The sequence below is a fragment of the Barbatula barbatula genome, assembly GCF_947034865.1.
Source record: "Barbatula barbatula genome assembly, chromosome: 1".
Classification (NCBI taxonomy): domain Eukaryota; kingdom Metazoa; phylum Chordata; class Actinopteri; order Cypriniformes; family Nemacheilidae; genus Barbatula; species Barbatula barbatula.
The window spans coordinates 22785904-22802713 of NC_136766.1; the positions used below are offsets into that span (position 1 = coordinate 22785904).

The 16810-nt window shown below is 38.6% G+C and overlaps 1 protein-coding gene across 1 annotated transcript; it reads right to left on the minus strand.

Annotated features, from left to right (window-relative positions):
* Positions 1-513: 513 nt before the first annotated feature.
* Positions 514-15664, minus strand: pelp1 (proline, glutamate and leucine rich protein 1). The gene is made up of 17 exons (XM_079454953.1): positions 15492-15664; positions 14833-14897; positions 11919-12024; positions 11696-11845; positions 11486-11557; positions 11344-11403; positions 11112-11268; positions 10901-11033; positions 10702-10789; positions 10504-10592; positions 10203-10316; positions 9329-9473; positions 9062-9221; positions 8927-8982; positions 8524-8748; positions 4294-6081; positions 514-1080 (listed from the first exon to the last, which is right to left on the minus strand). Exons 1-17 carry the CDS (start codon positions 15630-15632, stop codon positions 988-990), a joined length of 3642 nt encoding a protein of 1213 aa, XP_079311079.1. The 5' UTR covers positions 15633-15664; the 3' UTR covers positions 514-987.
* Positions 15665-16810: the final 1146 nt, after the last annotated feature.

Genomic DNA, 16810 nt, shown 5'->3' on the forward strand with positions numbered 1-16810 from the left:
AATTTCATGAGACAAAAACTAATACAAGTACACAGATAGAAGGAATTTGATCAGTGTATGTAACAATACTCATACACAGAGCAACTATAAAAGAGGACATTGATATTCACACTGGAGAGAATAGGTGTTTTGAGTTGATAATAATATCAGCTGTTTTCTTATGATAATAATAAAGCTGGTGTTCTTTCTGCGGTCATTGCATATAATAATAAAGTATAAAATAATAAAAATGGCCAGTTCAAGACAAATTTAACAATTAAACGAAATAGCATAAAAAGGTGAATATAGTTTACATCCTCAAGAAACAATACTTTTCAGCACATGTACATTGTATGAAAGCTACAAATTGTTAACATGATCAATAATTCAGTTGAATCTAATAAAAATTCTCATATTTAAGGGGAATGGAACATTATGTAAATATATAGCTCAATTACTTTTTTGAATTTACTGCAATTAAAAATCAATAGCTTTTTCAAAACGGGTGCCACCTTAATTCTTCAAAACATCAATGAAATGCCATATGTGATCCACTTTATTGAATTTTTTAAACAATCAGTGAAGCATAACATATGTGAACAGTTACATATTCAAATGACATTACAGAAAGGCGGCCACAAAACCACATGATTCATATCAAACTAAAATACTAGCACTTTTCGTAGACTTGTTTAATGGTACTGTAGACAATACTTGCAAAATAAGCTGCCATGTTTACAATGTTCAGCAAATCCAGAAAAGGGAAAATTGACCAGGAAAGTTAACCGTGACATCCTAAAGACCTGTCATTGTCATATTAACCGTATTTGGATGGGAAATTCTTCGTCAAGTACATTGGACTTAAACTGGTCTATACACAGAAACCAGCTTAGAGCGATTCAAAAGTATAGTTTGAGAGTACAGTATGATTTAGATGTGATCATGTGAGGGTGGGAAAAACATTTATTTCAACACACCAGAGAGTGTGGAGCGAGTTGTCTGATCATGTTAAGATTGCGATTGTGAAGCACGGTGATCTTCATCATCTGGAGGACAGTCGACAAAATCAGCCAGCATGGAAGCCATAGCCTCATCATCCATCTGGAGATAAGAGGAGATTGAACAAGTGTCCAAATGTCAAAAACACTCAAGTAACATTATTCCTATAGAAATAAGACATTATTGGAAGAGATTAACATTACATGTTTGGCTATCCTAATTGTGTATACGGGGCGTCGGACTGGGAGTAAAACCAGTACTGATTACCAGGGCCCCAAAGGAAGAGAGGGCCCTTGAAAAGTCTGGAATAAATATTATTTTACCTAGATATTTTCATTTCATAATGTATTTCAGATGAAACGTAAATTTTGTGTATTGGCTGAATAACTTTGTAAATTGACTGACGGTCTCATGATCCCTCCCCCTTTGCTAATGCGCCAAATGGTTTAGTCCATCTGCACGCAGTTTGTTTATGTTAGTTGAGCATCTGGTGGAGCGCTCTAGAAATGTCTCTCAAAGAAAGCCAAATCAGGACACCGAAAAAGAAAGGAAAGACAGGAGAAGCAAAGAAAACAAAATGAGGGAAAACAATTGGTTACTGACTTCTTTTCAAAGAAAGGTGAGCACAAACTAGAACACGAATTTTAAAGTGCCGAGCTGCTTGAATATCCCCGCAAATTCGCGATCGTTAGTGCTCAAAATGAACAGAGACAACCCATTGAAGGAGCAGAACACACACTTTCAGATGTAAATTTGGTTATACATGTAATATCAGGTAAAGGCTGCATAAATAAACTGTACACTAACAATGCTGTTTGTATACAACACACCATTTTAATAGCATTATTTTGAAAGATGTTTAATTTTAAATTAATAGGCTGTAATATCTCAAATTAGCAATAGTAGGCTTATCAGTGTCATAGGTTGTTAGCTCATCGGTAGCTACAGGTGAAACTCGAACAATTTTAATATTGTGCAAAAGTTCATTTATTTCAGTAATTCTAATATATAATATAGTTAATATATTGGTATAATGGTATAACTAATATATTAAATAGACTCATTACATGCAAAGTGAGGTATTTCAAGCCTTTATTTGTTTTAATGTTGATGATTATTTATGGATTACAGTTTATGAAAACCCCAAATTCAAAATATGAATATTATGAAAAGGTTTTCATAGCTGTATGCCATAATCATCAAAATTACAACAAATAAAGGCTTGCAATATCTCACTTTGCATGTAATATATTAGTTTCACCTTTTAAGTTGAATTACTACTTTTAAAATAAAATAAATGTTATCTCAATTCAAATTGAGACTATATACCAGATTGAGATGATGATTTAAGCACACATGGCATGATTATTAGGCTACCTTCAGTGGCATTTACTGAGAACACTCCAATGTCATATAAGCTATCTGTTCCCTTTGTCTTGTTCCTTCTGCAAATAAAATATGACTGAATCAAGTCTTGTTTAGTTATCATACAGTTCGCAGTTTGTTCATGTAGGGATTAAAAAACTAAAATTGTATGGGGGGGGCCCATCAGGACTACCTATGCATAGGGCCCGGGATCTTGTGAAACGCTGTGTATATAAAAAATCTAGTTTAAGGCGTGAAGTTTCAAGTTTCACTAGTTTCACACGCACCCAGTGAGTTCTGATATTTTCCCTTCAGGCTCTAAAGAGTTTAGACACGCACACTAAAGAAGGGAAGAATCTAGCACTTCAAACATGGAGAATATAGTGTAGTACATGCAAAAAAGTATTTTTAGTGTCACTCATGTACATAGATTTCATTCAGGAGCATTTTTTGACCCCGGTTTTCCAATGCGTTTTCTTGCACTTTTCACTCAATTACTCAAATGTGGTGCTGTCTGAAGCAGTTCCTGTCTAATTACAAGAACAGGCACTCACACGCACACATACACATTATTTTGGCACGGAGCAGTTTTAAAATGTATTTTAAATAAGTCAGAAGTTGAGCTACAAAACAAGTAAATCGTTTCTGATATTTTGGCTGATGCGAAAAATAGTCACACTGAAAGAAGAACTCCAAGTAGTATGTGAGTGTAGCCTATCAATATGTATACGTGACTGTTATACATAATCCCGGTGAACATTGGAGAAACGCAGCCGTGTTTGCAGTGGTATTTATTCTATATGGTGGATACATGCTGATTATCTAACGATTTTATAGAACACATTCAGTTTTAAAGGAAATAAAGTTAATTCATGTTAAGAGTTGGGCTTTGGCATTTTTTTATGAATGAAGCGCATCGCAATACATGAGCAAACACACGCAGAGTTTTGCACAGGCACTCTGATCTCACTCACGGTATTTCTCAATTTGCCCAAAACACATAGCGAATACAAACATTAAGATCAGTATGCAACCCAGCAATGAATGAAAAGATCAATAACTGTCCCTCCATTTTCTAATGCTGTTATGTCTTAAGTTAGCGTATACAGCTGAGTGTGTGTCATTATTTGGTCCGTGCACCCTATAATACCTGCTTCTGTTAGCTAATCATCTGTATTAAACTTGCAGTAAGCATTATTGTGTTGTATTACACTTCATTTTTACATTTCTGCACCTGAATACTATGAAGGCATTCCTAAAATGCTAACCACGAATGTTTCTTCTGTTCAGTAATTGTTGTCTGATGGCTGAACAAAAATCGAATTAGAAATGTTGTGTATCCACTTATTATTAGTGTGACATTTTAGGATACAAATGAAGGGGAAAATTTCAGTATCGGCCCTAAAAATCAGCAGCACATATCAGCCACCTGAATATGCAGACTACGGGTCAGAAGAGTCTCGCTCACTATCAGTTTCATGGTCAAAAATCATCCCAATCACCTTTAATGTTGTGCATTTCCTCTTCACAATGTTTTGTTTGCCTATTTTATTACTTTACTTGCTCAAAAACTCTCCGATGTGTCGAACTCTGTAACTCCCCATTCATATCTACCTCTGCAGCAATTGGTTGTTGAAACGCAAGTGATTACCTTAATACGTACACACATACATGTTCAAAAAGTTGCTAATGCGCCAAATGGTTTAGTCCATCTGCACACAGTTTGTTTATGTTAGTTGAGCATCTGGTGGAGCGAACATGATACAAACATCATTACAAACATGATAAATCACTGTATCTATGTCTTTACATACTTTACATTTTACTTTACAACTATTCATGGGGGATTGCTATTCTCTGCTAACCCTGCCCCTGAAAGGCATGAACAAACTGTGATGCAAATCTGGCAGTTTATCAAAGCTAATTATTCAATGTAATCCAATGCATTACCTTTTTCTTTTCGGTGCCTTGTTCAGTCGAGTCTCCCTCTTCGCGATCTTCCATTTTCCTCTTGGTTCCTCTTGGATCCGCTTCATCTTCCTGCTCACCTTCGACATTCTCATTCGCTGTTGTTTCGTCTACATTCTGTAACGCTGGCTGTTCTGACGTGGATGCTGTATTCTGTTCGGTTTTATCTTTGGGCTGTGATTCTGGAGCTTGCTCTTGAATTTCCTCTGCTGGCAATTCCTGACACTGTTGAGAAGATCCAACCTGTTCCGTTGCATCTTCAGGTCTGGCTTCTTCTTGCTCCCACATTCTCACTTTTGGTTCAACAGCTTCCACTGCTGTTTCCTCTTCAGGGCCCTCTGCATCTCCACCGATCAAAAGTGTTTCTATATGTTGCTGGTCACTTAAAACTTCATTTCGCTCTACAGCGCCGATGTTCTCAATTTCTTCCACCGTCCCTTTCTCCTTAATCCCGCCATCTGCATAGACACTCCTCATCCCCTCCATTTCCTCAATACCCCCTTCCACTTCTTGTTCTCTCTCCATGCAGAACATTCCCATCCCTTGCTGCTCCTCGGGCTCAATTATCACCTCAGCCTCCTCCTGGCCTATAATTCCTCTGGCGTCGTCTCTCTCTAACGGCTGGATCTCCTCACTTTCTTCCTCATCCTCCTCTTCGTCAAAGTCCTCGTACTCCCCCTCCTCAAACTCCTCCTCATCCTCCATGAAGTCGCTGCCTTCTTCCTCCTCCTCCTCCTCCTCCTCCTCCAGGACCTCATCATCTTCCTCATCACCCAATTCTTCGTCTTCCTCCATCTCTTCTTCCTCCTCCTCCTCGTCGTCTTCGTCATCTGTGCTGTTTATGTTTATTACGTTTTGGTCAACGTCATTTGCAGCAGGTTGCTGCTGGAGTTGACGGCTGGTCTGGACCATCTGTGTCTGAAGCTGCATCTGTAAAGACAAGCCAAGTGCAGGTGGCTGTCCAGCTGGAGACGTCTGCATCAGCATCTGCTGAAGTTGAGGTCCACCAGTCAGAGAATCTGCAAGACCACCTGGGGATGCTGACTGTGGAGCTGCTGCAGAATTCAGAGGGGGTACCAGAGAGACGATCTGGGTCTGACTAGGTCCGGGGAGGGAGTTGATGTTGTTGGCGTTCGGTGGAAGAATTTGGTGTGGAATGGATGTGGCGAGCTCATTAGGTAGAGCGGTTTCACCTGATCCAACCTCACCCACAGATGGGGCGGAGGGTGGCAAAGCCCCACCAGGTGGAGTCTGTTGAGTCTGTGCATTAGTCGCTCCATCCTGCATCTCCATTAACATACCTTGCGGCATGATGACCACGCTATCATCCGAATCACTTTCTAGAGAGATCTCAACATCATCTGGTTCTTCTTTGTCGTAGCGTACAAAAACTTGCCGCTGGCCTTCAGGGGCACCAAGGCCTGCCAGTTCATTGGGTTGGACAGGAGAGAGCAGTAGGTCACCTGGGGTGGTACTAGGACCTGCTGGAGTGGGAAGAACATGTGGAGCCAGAGGAAGATGGTTCTCCAGAGAGCCAAGGAGGGTGGAGGGACCTAAACCCATGGGATGTCTGGCGTGGAAGGGTGGTGCTGTTGCAGGGCCAGCGAGAAGGTTAGGGATGGATAATGAGGGGTTTTGGCCGGAAGCTAGGACGGGAGCAGACGGGGTTGTTTTGAGAGTTAGAAGGGGAAGAGGGAGGGAGATCGATGGTGTACGGGGATGAATAAGGGTGTTACATATAGTCAAGGCCTCAGCACAGAAAGATGAAACCTGCAGGGATATACAAATGTGTGGTTAGGGGAGAAAGATAAAAACAGACAGAGGAAACAAATACGAAAAGAGGAAATTAATTTAAATCACTCACACTGTGCAAGCCATACGATTTGAATAAAATACAAACACATCACCAATGTGCAAGCTAGAGTGCTGTTGTAATAAACGTTTAACCTTAAATTCTAGTACTGTCATTCAATCCATAAAAACATATTATATATGAAAACAAACTTCACAAAAATGATTGTTAACAGCCATTATAAAAATGCTTAAAAAAACAATGGCAGGCCAAGTTATTCTATCTCGAGAGTTATTTTTGTATTTTCGCAGGCTAAAAATAACCCATGTAAGGACACAAAGAATGAGTTTGCTATAAGCACTTTCTGCGCCTCGATACTTGCCCTTTACACCTTTGTAAACATGAAACACAGTCTCCAATTACAGACTTGTGCGTCATTATGTGCAAATACTCAACCACCCTGATGAATGGGAACAAGAAAAGTTCAAGTGATTTCTGTCAAATAGAAAGACTGAACCCCAATCACTGTGCGTTTACGTTCTTAACATGGTTGCAGGTTTAGACAGGTTGGGTAAATAAACAGTAAATCTCTGCTGGTTAACATTACAGTACACAAAGGAATGTGTTATTCTTGTTGATGAGAAAATATGAAATATAAAAAAGAAAACTTCATAAAAATATAATATGAAAGTGAACTTTCAGTGACACGAACTAAATAGATCACAAATACATTTTCATTTAAGGTTCTGATAAACAGTAACCTTTCAATTTACAGGACAATTCCAGTGTATTTATTACCAATTTATACAAACAACCTGTTTATACTTTCTAAACCTCTGCTGAATGTCCTGACATCAGACAAATTTCAGTCTATTTCCATTTAAGATGAGAGAAACATGCGTTATGGATGCGCCAAAAAAGACACACTTTGTACAGTTTCTGTGAATTAAAATGCACTAACCAGAAGCAAAAATACCCCAAAAAAGGAGAAGGAACGCCTTTAAACAACAAAAACTTAATCATAACTGATTGTTGTAAAATGTCACACACTGAGGCCATCTGTTGGTCAAATGTGTGTAAATGGAAATATATTATTTGACTCTGCAGCAAGTATACTGTCAGCAGTATCCTAAAATATACATACCTGTTCTGCATCTGAGAAACCAACAACTGACTATGTTTTATGTCAATATTTACCAGCACAATATTAAAGTGATAGTTCACCAGAAAAAATAAAAGTGATGTCCCTCAAATTGTGTTAACCTGTATTTATTTATTTGTTCTGCTGAACACAAAGGAAGATATTTGGAAATATGTCAGTAACCAAACAGACCTCATCCCACATTTACTACCATAGGAGGGAAAATAAATACTATGAGAGTAAATGGGGGATGAGATCGGTTGGTTACTGACATTCGTCCAAATATCTTCCTTTGTGTTCAGCAGAGCAAAAATGAATACTGGTTTGGAACAACTAGAGCAGGGCTAGTCAACTGGCCTTTGCCTTAACATTTCAAATAAGAGGAGAGACTAAGAATGGTGTGCTTTCAAAGATGTGGATTCTCAGAACATGCATTTCTTAACGTCTAAAACGTTGCTACATTCAAAACGATAGTAATTCCTGCGGCTCATAACGATTGACGTCTAATAAAGCGATTTGATCGGTCTGTCCAAGAAACATGGTCGCGGTCCAAAATGCATTTGTGCCCTTGAAAGTAACTGAGGAAGGGTACTATACCACGTTAACTGTTGTCTCAGATAACGGAAAAACTATGTTGCTTTACTGTTTTCATTGTGTGATTTAAACAGCTATATTTATGAAAAACAGCTGATCATCTCCCTTCAGAACTTGCACTTCAAAGGATCGGCCCTTCTTGCTTTATAAGACTCCAGTTTAACCTCAAGGGGTAGGGATTTATTTTGTGCTGAATGTATTGCCGTTTTTGACGGAGTAATTTATCCAAATATCTTCTTGAAAAAACAATGCCACCCACATCTTGAGGTACATAGGGACTGGGAGAGAGCAAATTAATAGCAATTACATTTTTGGGTGAACTAACGCATTAAGGAATATAAAATACAAATAAAAAGACAATATACCTTTTAATTAAATATCATGAAAAGGCAAAAATACTGGATGCAATATTTGTGTGCACGTTTTAATATATGACCTATAAGTAACAGCAACAAAAACAGTATAAAAGGAACAAAATGCAATAAATAACAGAAGGAATGATGATATGGTAGAGAAAATCCTATTTATAGTTTTGGAATCAGCAACTTTTTTTGAGGTATATTAAGTATTAACAAATAAGACATGTCGATAATGCACTATATTTAGCAGAATACACCATTGCAAAGCAGGTCCAAATTAATTTCTAGATGAATGCTTTATTTTAACACACAGTTTATTGTCTCACCATAATGTTATGATCTCTGCAACCGCGGCTGAAGGCGGACACGGCACAGGAGAGAGGTGGTGGCCAGCGGGGCAAGGGCACCAGCACAAGTGCCAGTAATAGATGGTAGAGCTCTCTGCGAGGGGTTGAGCTTCCGTACTGCCCACTAACAGCGGCAGGCTCCGAGGCACAGTGAGACTGCTGCTGTAGCCTCACACACAGAGGTACCACCAGATCCTGTAACCTCTAATAAGGGAGAAAGTGTTTATATGAAAAACATGCAAGAAACCTTTCCATACACATTTCATCTGTGCAGTATTATGACACTTATAATAAAACATCTGAGCAATTCCATACAAATAAATACCAAAACCAAACTGTGCAGTAAGAAAAAACACTTTATAGATGAATGTAATGAACTAACCTTATGCAAATCTTCCTTTAACAGAGTTCCACTCGTCAGAACGATCTGTCTTAATGCTATAAAACAGTCATTCTTGATCAGTAAATCATGCTCTTTTCTGGGAGTAAAACATTAAATTTATTGAGCATCACTCACAACGCAGGGCAGCGACACACGTGTCTTGATTGGCTAACACATCTCCCTTCCTCTGAAGTAAGATCCCTTCACTCATTCCCAATCCTTTTGTTCGTCGAGGCCCTGGTTTACCAGCAGAGCCAACCAGATCGGTCATAGCCGAGTGCGGTCCTGAGCGAAGCTGGATATCAAAAAAAAAAACAGAAAAATAACAACTGCCACCTTTGTACTAATAATATTTAATTTGATGCTTGAGTTTAAGATTTCGTATAAAAAAAGATATTTCACCTTGACCGCTTCTGCCCCTGGTGTGATGTCACCAATGAGATGATTGAATAGTAATTCTAGGTGGGAGGGGCTTCCCTGTAGCAGGGAGGCTCCGCCTACTCTTACCCACAGTTCAAGAGTATGGTACACTGCTACACGCACTGCACTATAAAGAAAATGGCACATTACAGAAAATATCCAATGACACAGCATTAAAGAACATTCAGTGTGAATACAAGCACTACACCAAAACAACAGAAAGCTGAAATTTTGTGTATTTAAAAATAAAGTTATCTCATACTAAACTAATCCATGTGGTGATGAAATATGAATTAAAATCTGATCACAAGTGCTCACATATGTGATATATTACAATATATCAGGGGTTTTCAAACTGGTGTCCAGGGACCCCCAGAACAATCTAGAGGTGCACCTCAAATCTCCAAGTAATAAATAGACAAAGCAAAACCTTTCAAAGTTTACAGAACATTATTCCTGTTTCATTTAGAAGTGCTCATATTTCTTTGAAAATATTTATCCTTTCTTTCTTGCTACATGCATACTTTCCAAAATGATATTTTTATCTTTAGAATTAGTATTTCTAACTACAGTTCCCCATTATTTCACACACTGGGCTTTGTAAAGTAGTCTGCAAAGACGTAGAAATACATTTGAATTCATTTTTATTTCGTTGAATTCATACATCCAACTCTTATTTTATTCAATTATTTAATATGTTATTTTACACAGCTTAAAGGGGTCCTCACTTTCAAGCTGCCTCTCATCAAAGTTAACCCCTGCACCATATCATGTATAACGCAAATGGTCTCGGCTAGCCATTTATCACAAACAAGGTCATATTTACTTTAAATTATCAGTGGTGTTTATCTAATACCTGTAAGCTCTTTGCTGGCCCAGACTGGTCTCAGGCAGAGGTGTCCATGCCGACAAAGACTGTGAGACAAGTCTTGTGAGTACACTGCTATATTGAACCACACCAGCACCCACACTGTTAAAAAAAACACAAACAACCGATCAGCCATCACCGATACATCTTTCACCAAAAACAATTAAAGTACACAATTAATTTGACAAATATTCATCACAGCATTTAGAAGTCTCAACGTTTAACTGTAAAAAACAAACATATGAGGAACGGAGCACATTCACTAAGTGAGTATATATATTTATCTTACGTTTTGATGAGAGCAGAAAGAAGCTCTAGAGTGTCAATGTGGATAGAGGGTAAGACCAACAGCTTCAGACAGCCCTCTCCTGTTGGACTCTGAAACAAACCCGCCGTTCCATCAGTATCCACATCAGTCAAGTACAGTATATATGTCATATTACATTGTTGCCCTTTAACATAGAGAGAAAGTGACCAAGAGCCTTACAATGCTCTTAGTGTTGACTGCCAATGCGCGACACACCAAATTGAGGACATTCTGAACAGGTAGACGGACGGAAGATGCTGGATCAACACTAAAAGATCACAACAGAAAACCAACTCAAAGATCTTCAACAATACCATTTTACCACATAATTTACAACAGTCTGCTATGCGTTTTATTCCATATACACCTGTTTTTGTACCTCAAGGTGTGTTTAAGAGCCAAGCAAATTGCCTTCAAACGATGATGGAGCTGAAGGATTAAAAGCGGATCCAAGTCATCCAGAGGTGGAAAGGGTAGCTCCACACCCAGACCCTCATAGTGCACCGTCCCTTCTGGAACAGCAATGAGCACAAAACGTAAAGCACAGGAACTTGTTTTAGAGACAGAAAAATCATATCACCAAATCGTACCTGGTTCAGACCCCTGGTATAACTGTCCGAGTATGCTATTTGCTGATGCTAGAAGGCAGTGCAGTTGACTGGTCCATCCCTCTGTCCTGTGCCCACCCCCTCCACGCTCCAACACACCACCCAAGCAGGGCAACCGCCCATAACACTCACAAGCTACCTATCATGAAATATAAGGATGAGAAGGTTAAATTAAATTTATTTTATTTTAAGCATGACACAAGACTCAACTAACCTCCTGTACTCTAGTATTATCAGAGTCCATTTTGGATAGGAAATACGCCCCAAGTTTCTCCTGTAAGGGACAAAGATCTATGTTTTAGTATTTAAACCGTAATAAAGTAACCAAAAAACATGTTATTATTCAGGGTACTCACCTTCAGAGATCCACAGGCCCGAGGGTAATAGATCATACACGCCATCATTCCTTTCATGGCAGCTAGGTGGCACTATGACAAAAAGTTGAGTCTGATGATGCTTTGAACCAGTGTACCAGGTGAACAAACAACAAATGTGTTTAATGTGTTTTGAGGCCACATTTCAACCTTACAAAATGTTAAACTAAGAAATGTTTTGTGCATTTTTACCTCAGATTTGAGACTAAGCAGGGAGGTCAGAATGCCCAGGGCGGAGTTAAGGCCCACCTCCCTGGCTAACTCCGGCAGCTGGGTAGAGTACTGCAGCAAGTCCTGCAGCACACTCACAGCAAGCTGCACCGTGGGGAGAGGGGCCTGCGACTGAGTGATGGATATTAAATATTAGACATTAGTCTTACAAACTAATTGTGAGAGTGCAGAAGACAAACCTCACCTGAATGATCTGCTGCAGTGACCGAAGCCATGAGAGACAATGCTGCTGGAACACTTCACTCGAACTGTCTTTAACTAACACAGACAGCAGACAAAGCCCCTCAAACCTGGAAAAACACACAATCATCCAGTTTATATATGTTAAATAATTATAAAAGTTTTATGCAAAAAGTTACTTCTGGATAATGTGTATTATCAGAGCAATTATTTGCTTTTGGCATCTGATCGTGTCTGGATCTTGTTACTTGGGCTATTAGATTTTAGTCCAGCTATTGACCACAGGATACTTTTAAATAGACTTGAAAATGATGTTGTCGTTAGTGGAATAGCATTAAAATGGTTTCGTTCATAGCCATCTTTCAGTTTGTACCAATAAACAATGATGTGTCACGCATATCACTAATCAAGTACGGCATGCCACAGGTCTCAGTCTCAGGGCCTCTGCTCTTTGCACGGTACATGCTACCTCTAGGAGGTATAATTAAGAGACAAAGAGTACGTTTTCACTGCTATGCTGATGATACGCAACTCTACATTTCCTCGAGACCTCACGAAACACAGCAGTTCACCAGAATAATGAATTGCACAGTTGATATAAAAAACTGGACAAGAAGCAACTTTATTATATTAAACTCTGAGAAAACAGAAGTGGTACTTATTTGACCTAAAACCGCTATTCGTAAACACCAATAATACTGCCCCTGCAAGCATGAGAGAAATAGAGCTGTTCAGATTTCACTCCTGTTGTGACGTAGAGGGACGCTCTTATTATATTGTTACCACCCCAAAATCTATACAATTCCACACACTGCTGCAATTGTTGTTTTCACAAGCGATAGTGGTGTCACAACATTCAAAATGTAATGTAGTTGACTGCACAGATGAACACAAGTCTTTGTTTAGAGTCCCAACCTGGGAAGAGACTAAACTAATTTGCTTAATAGAACTAGGTGTTACAATACCACTATTCAACTCTGGAGGTTAAGTACATATGTTCATTTCCTCATACAGTGCAGATGCAGACAAATCCACGCGTGTAATACGTTAAACTGTGCAGTTCATTCACTCAGACACGCAGAACAGTCACATGGCATGTTTCAATAACAGGATTCCGATTTTTTTTGTCTCAGGACAAATGAATTGCGGAGTTCAGGAAAATTAATTTAGCTAAACGATTGCCATGCCAGTACTACAAGTGTGTTGTGTTGAAATGCCAGACAGAAGAGACGTGGAGTGTGCAGTAACACATTTTCATTTAAAGAGACATACACCACAGGGTTGCTGTGAGCAAAGCTGTTTTTAACAAAATATGTTACAGACATTAATGATGACCCTAATAAATCATACAAACTTGATGAGCCCCTTAAGAACTTATGTAAATTATGTCTAATACTGTCATTATTAAATTAAGAAAAGTTTATTCACGCATTCATGACATCAAAACTATATTAGTGTAATGCACTGTTTATTACAAAACCCCAACTAGTTCAAAGCGCACAAAAAAGTATGAGCATATTAGCCCAGTACTGTCAAGATTACACTGGCTACTTATTCAGCAACTTATTCATTAAAGAATCTTACTAACTACAATGTTTCACATTCATTAACAAGACCATGACGGCCGCCATTGTCTACTTTGTAACACCATAGTTTCAAAACAAACCAAAAAAATTTTTATACGTCTCATAACATATCGTTGTGTTGTCCGTTTCCCATATTGATTTATTCGTCGCTGCCCGCCACTTAAGATTTTTCATGATTTCCATTTCCATTTTACGATTTAAAACAGCTTAATTCATTGTAGATTAGCAAGCATGCAGCGCCTCACCCTCATATCACAGTAAACTAAGGCAGAAGCCCCTCCCATGACACCAATTCGCATCTGTAATGAAGCGAATTTCAGGCGCGAATGATGCACATAGCGTGATTTACCGCAATTGGTGTGAACACTGAGTGAAAACATTTTAATGTCTCATACAGTTTCACTTATTTCATGTCTATATTTACATTTACATTTATTCATTTGGCAGACGCTTTTATCCAAAGCGACTAACAAGTAGTTTATTTGATAATAAATATTGGCTTAGTTACTAACATAGCCTAATTACTTGTTAAATTCACATACCAACAGAAGGGTATGCTCAACATAATGTATCATTGCGATAGAACAGCTGAGGCGCGAACCAGCAGAAAATTTCAAAGAGACGACAAAATGGCCCGGCAGTTGGGAAAGAGAAAGGCTAACTAATATGCATAATTAACATTTTTGAATTTGACTAGCACTCAATATGAAAAAAATTCATTATGATAGTAATAACAATACTCTTTAAATAGGCTATATTTCTTTGAAAGTAATCATTTGTCTGTACGGTGCATAACAAAATAAACCATTCTATCATTAGGAGGCATAATAAATACATTTCCAATCATAATTAAATCTCCACAATAATTCAAGTAGTACTCCTGCCCCTGTAATTTTCTGTTACAAACCGACCCGGTCCCCTATTAAAGACAGGAAGAATTATGTCGCCCTTGCAGAAAAATGGGGACCTCCTCACACTCTCCGGTCGCCAAGAGGAGATGAGGTCTTCTGTGCATGAGTGCCGTTTTGTGCCTCAAAGTGAGCTATAAAGGCGTTCAGCTCATTTATCATGCATGTGCCTCATGTGAGTGTGTGCACTGTATATTTTGTTTGTCTTGTGTGAATGAGTGTGTCTCTGTTCACTTTGCTCTTGAAACCTTTTGTATTTTATAAATGTAATGTATTGCTTATAATTAACATGTTTTGATGGAGAGCTGCTTTGTTACAATGACAATGTTGATGATTCTAGTCCTTTAGAAAACATTGGTAGAACTGATTATGGATGATCCGTAAAAACCCTAAAAGAAACGCTTCAGGGTAAAATAACGCTCACCTGGTTTTACTGGACCCGAGCCGTACATTAGTAATGCCCACTAAGCCGCCCACCGCACCTGTGCTCTGAAGAGAGAGAAAAACAAACATGTCTTTATTGCAACAAAAAAGTATAATGCATATTGCACATTCTTTTTACACTTGACCTCACAGTTTTAATGTTTATAGACATTACTTCAGGCGCACATTTTATGTACATTTCAGCTTCCCGTTTTAATCTACTTGTTATCTTGTTTTTACTGGCACAGTCTCAGAAGATGACCAGTCTACACGTCATCGCAAGCTTTATCGTGTGTATAGCTGCGCACGTGACAATTAAATAAATACATTTAATTGACAGAAGCTCAATGGCTATCAGTCAATGATTAATTCATCATTAATAATGACTAAATATATAGAATATGTGTTTATTATTTTATTCATTCATTTACTAGAAACAGCGAGAAGAGAAAGTAAACACAAAAAAGACATCGCATGGGTACCATCGTTACTCGACTGATCTCAAACATCTCGCAAGCAACGTGACAACATTAGCCCGCTTAACTTATATTAAAATCAACAACGCGAGCGTTCCGCGTCGATAATAAACGGAGCGCTGCACTGTTGGAGCGCCGGTCGCTTGAAGTGTAAATAAAACTGCAGGAGAAAAGTCAGTCCCACCTGAATCCCGACCACTCCATGCTCGCGGTAGTTTGCGAGTAGAGTGGGCAAACGTTCTGGTCTCTCCTCCTTCAGAACAGACACCAGTCCCTCTGTGAGACGCGTTATGTTGGGGCCATGCAGCCAAGCCACTGACGCCATCTTTGCACCCCGTAAGACGTCAAAAACCAGCGACGAGTAGTGACGTAAACAAGACGCGCCCGTTTCACATGGCTACCCGACCCGTCCCGGAAACACGATTTGTTCCGCGCATGCGCGAAACTGACGTCACTTCCTGTCTGAAATAAATAGAAACACTTAACGCAGTTTCGGGTATTATTTATGCCTTGACTGCTGTTGTTTTACGCGTATTTGTTATATCTGTATACGTTTCTTTTTTCTTAGTGTGTTTCTTACCCAATACCCTACTTAACTGTTCTAGATACATGTCTGCATTTAAGAAACACACAGAATAAAGTTATATATGTATTAATTTAATTTATTTATACATTTGTTCTATTCCTCACTCTCACTCGCACACACACACACACTACATTTCTCATTGTAGAACATAGCATTGATCTTTAGGCCTTGTTCATCAACACAGTATGACAAAAATGTTTCCAAGTCTTCTTGGTAGTAAAAAATAAACAAAAAGTAATTCCTTCGCCTCAGAGAATTGACCCCCCAGGAGGTTCTTGATGGCATTTTGTTGATCACCCATGTTCATCTGCAAAAAGTCAGGCTCCGTCACCTCACCTCCCCACGAAAGCGCCAGTACCACGATGTATTTGGGTCTTGCACAATGGTTGGCTCTTGCACCTAATGATGTAAGTGAAGTTTGTTTCATTCTAATTAGTTGACTAATTTCTGGGCAAGTTATATTCAGTTAATACAGGTCACACATTCATTTTAGTCTGAGACTAGTCTTAAGCTTTGTCTGTGAAACCGGGTCAGTATATATTTTTGACTTTCTAACACTGGTTGTTTTTATTGTAGCAAAAGATTTTCTTAAAGTCCTTAAAGAATAATATGTTGCCTGTGCCGTACATTGTAAATTATATGCAAGTCATACTTTGAAATCAACATATTATAAATATGAAGCTTATACTGGTCAAAAACGTGATTATACTTAACTGATCTTGTCAGTTTGTGTTATTTTTTATTTGTTTAGTATAACACAATTTGTGTTCTATACATTTCTTAACAAAACAAGCATTAGGAACATATTTAAATTTTAATTTAAACGTTTGTCTGGAGTTAAGTTTATAAGACAATACCTCGAGGAGAGATACATCAGTTTCTGCAGAAGTTAAGTTTTTATGCGTGTAATCTTTTTT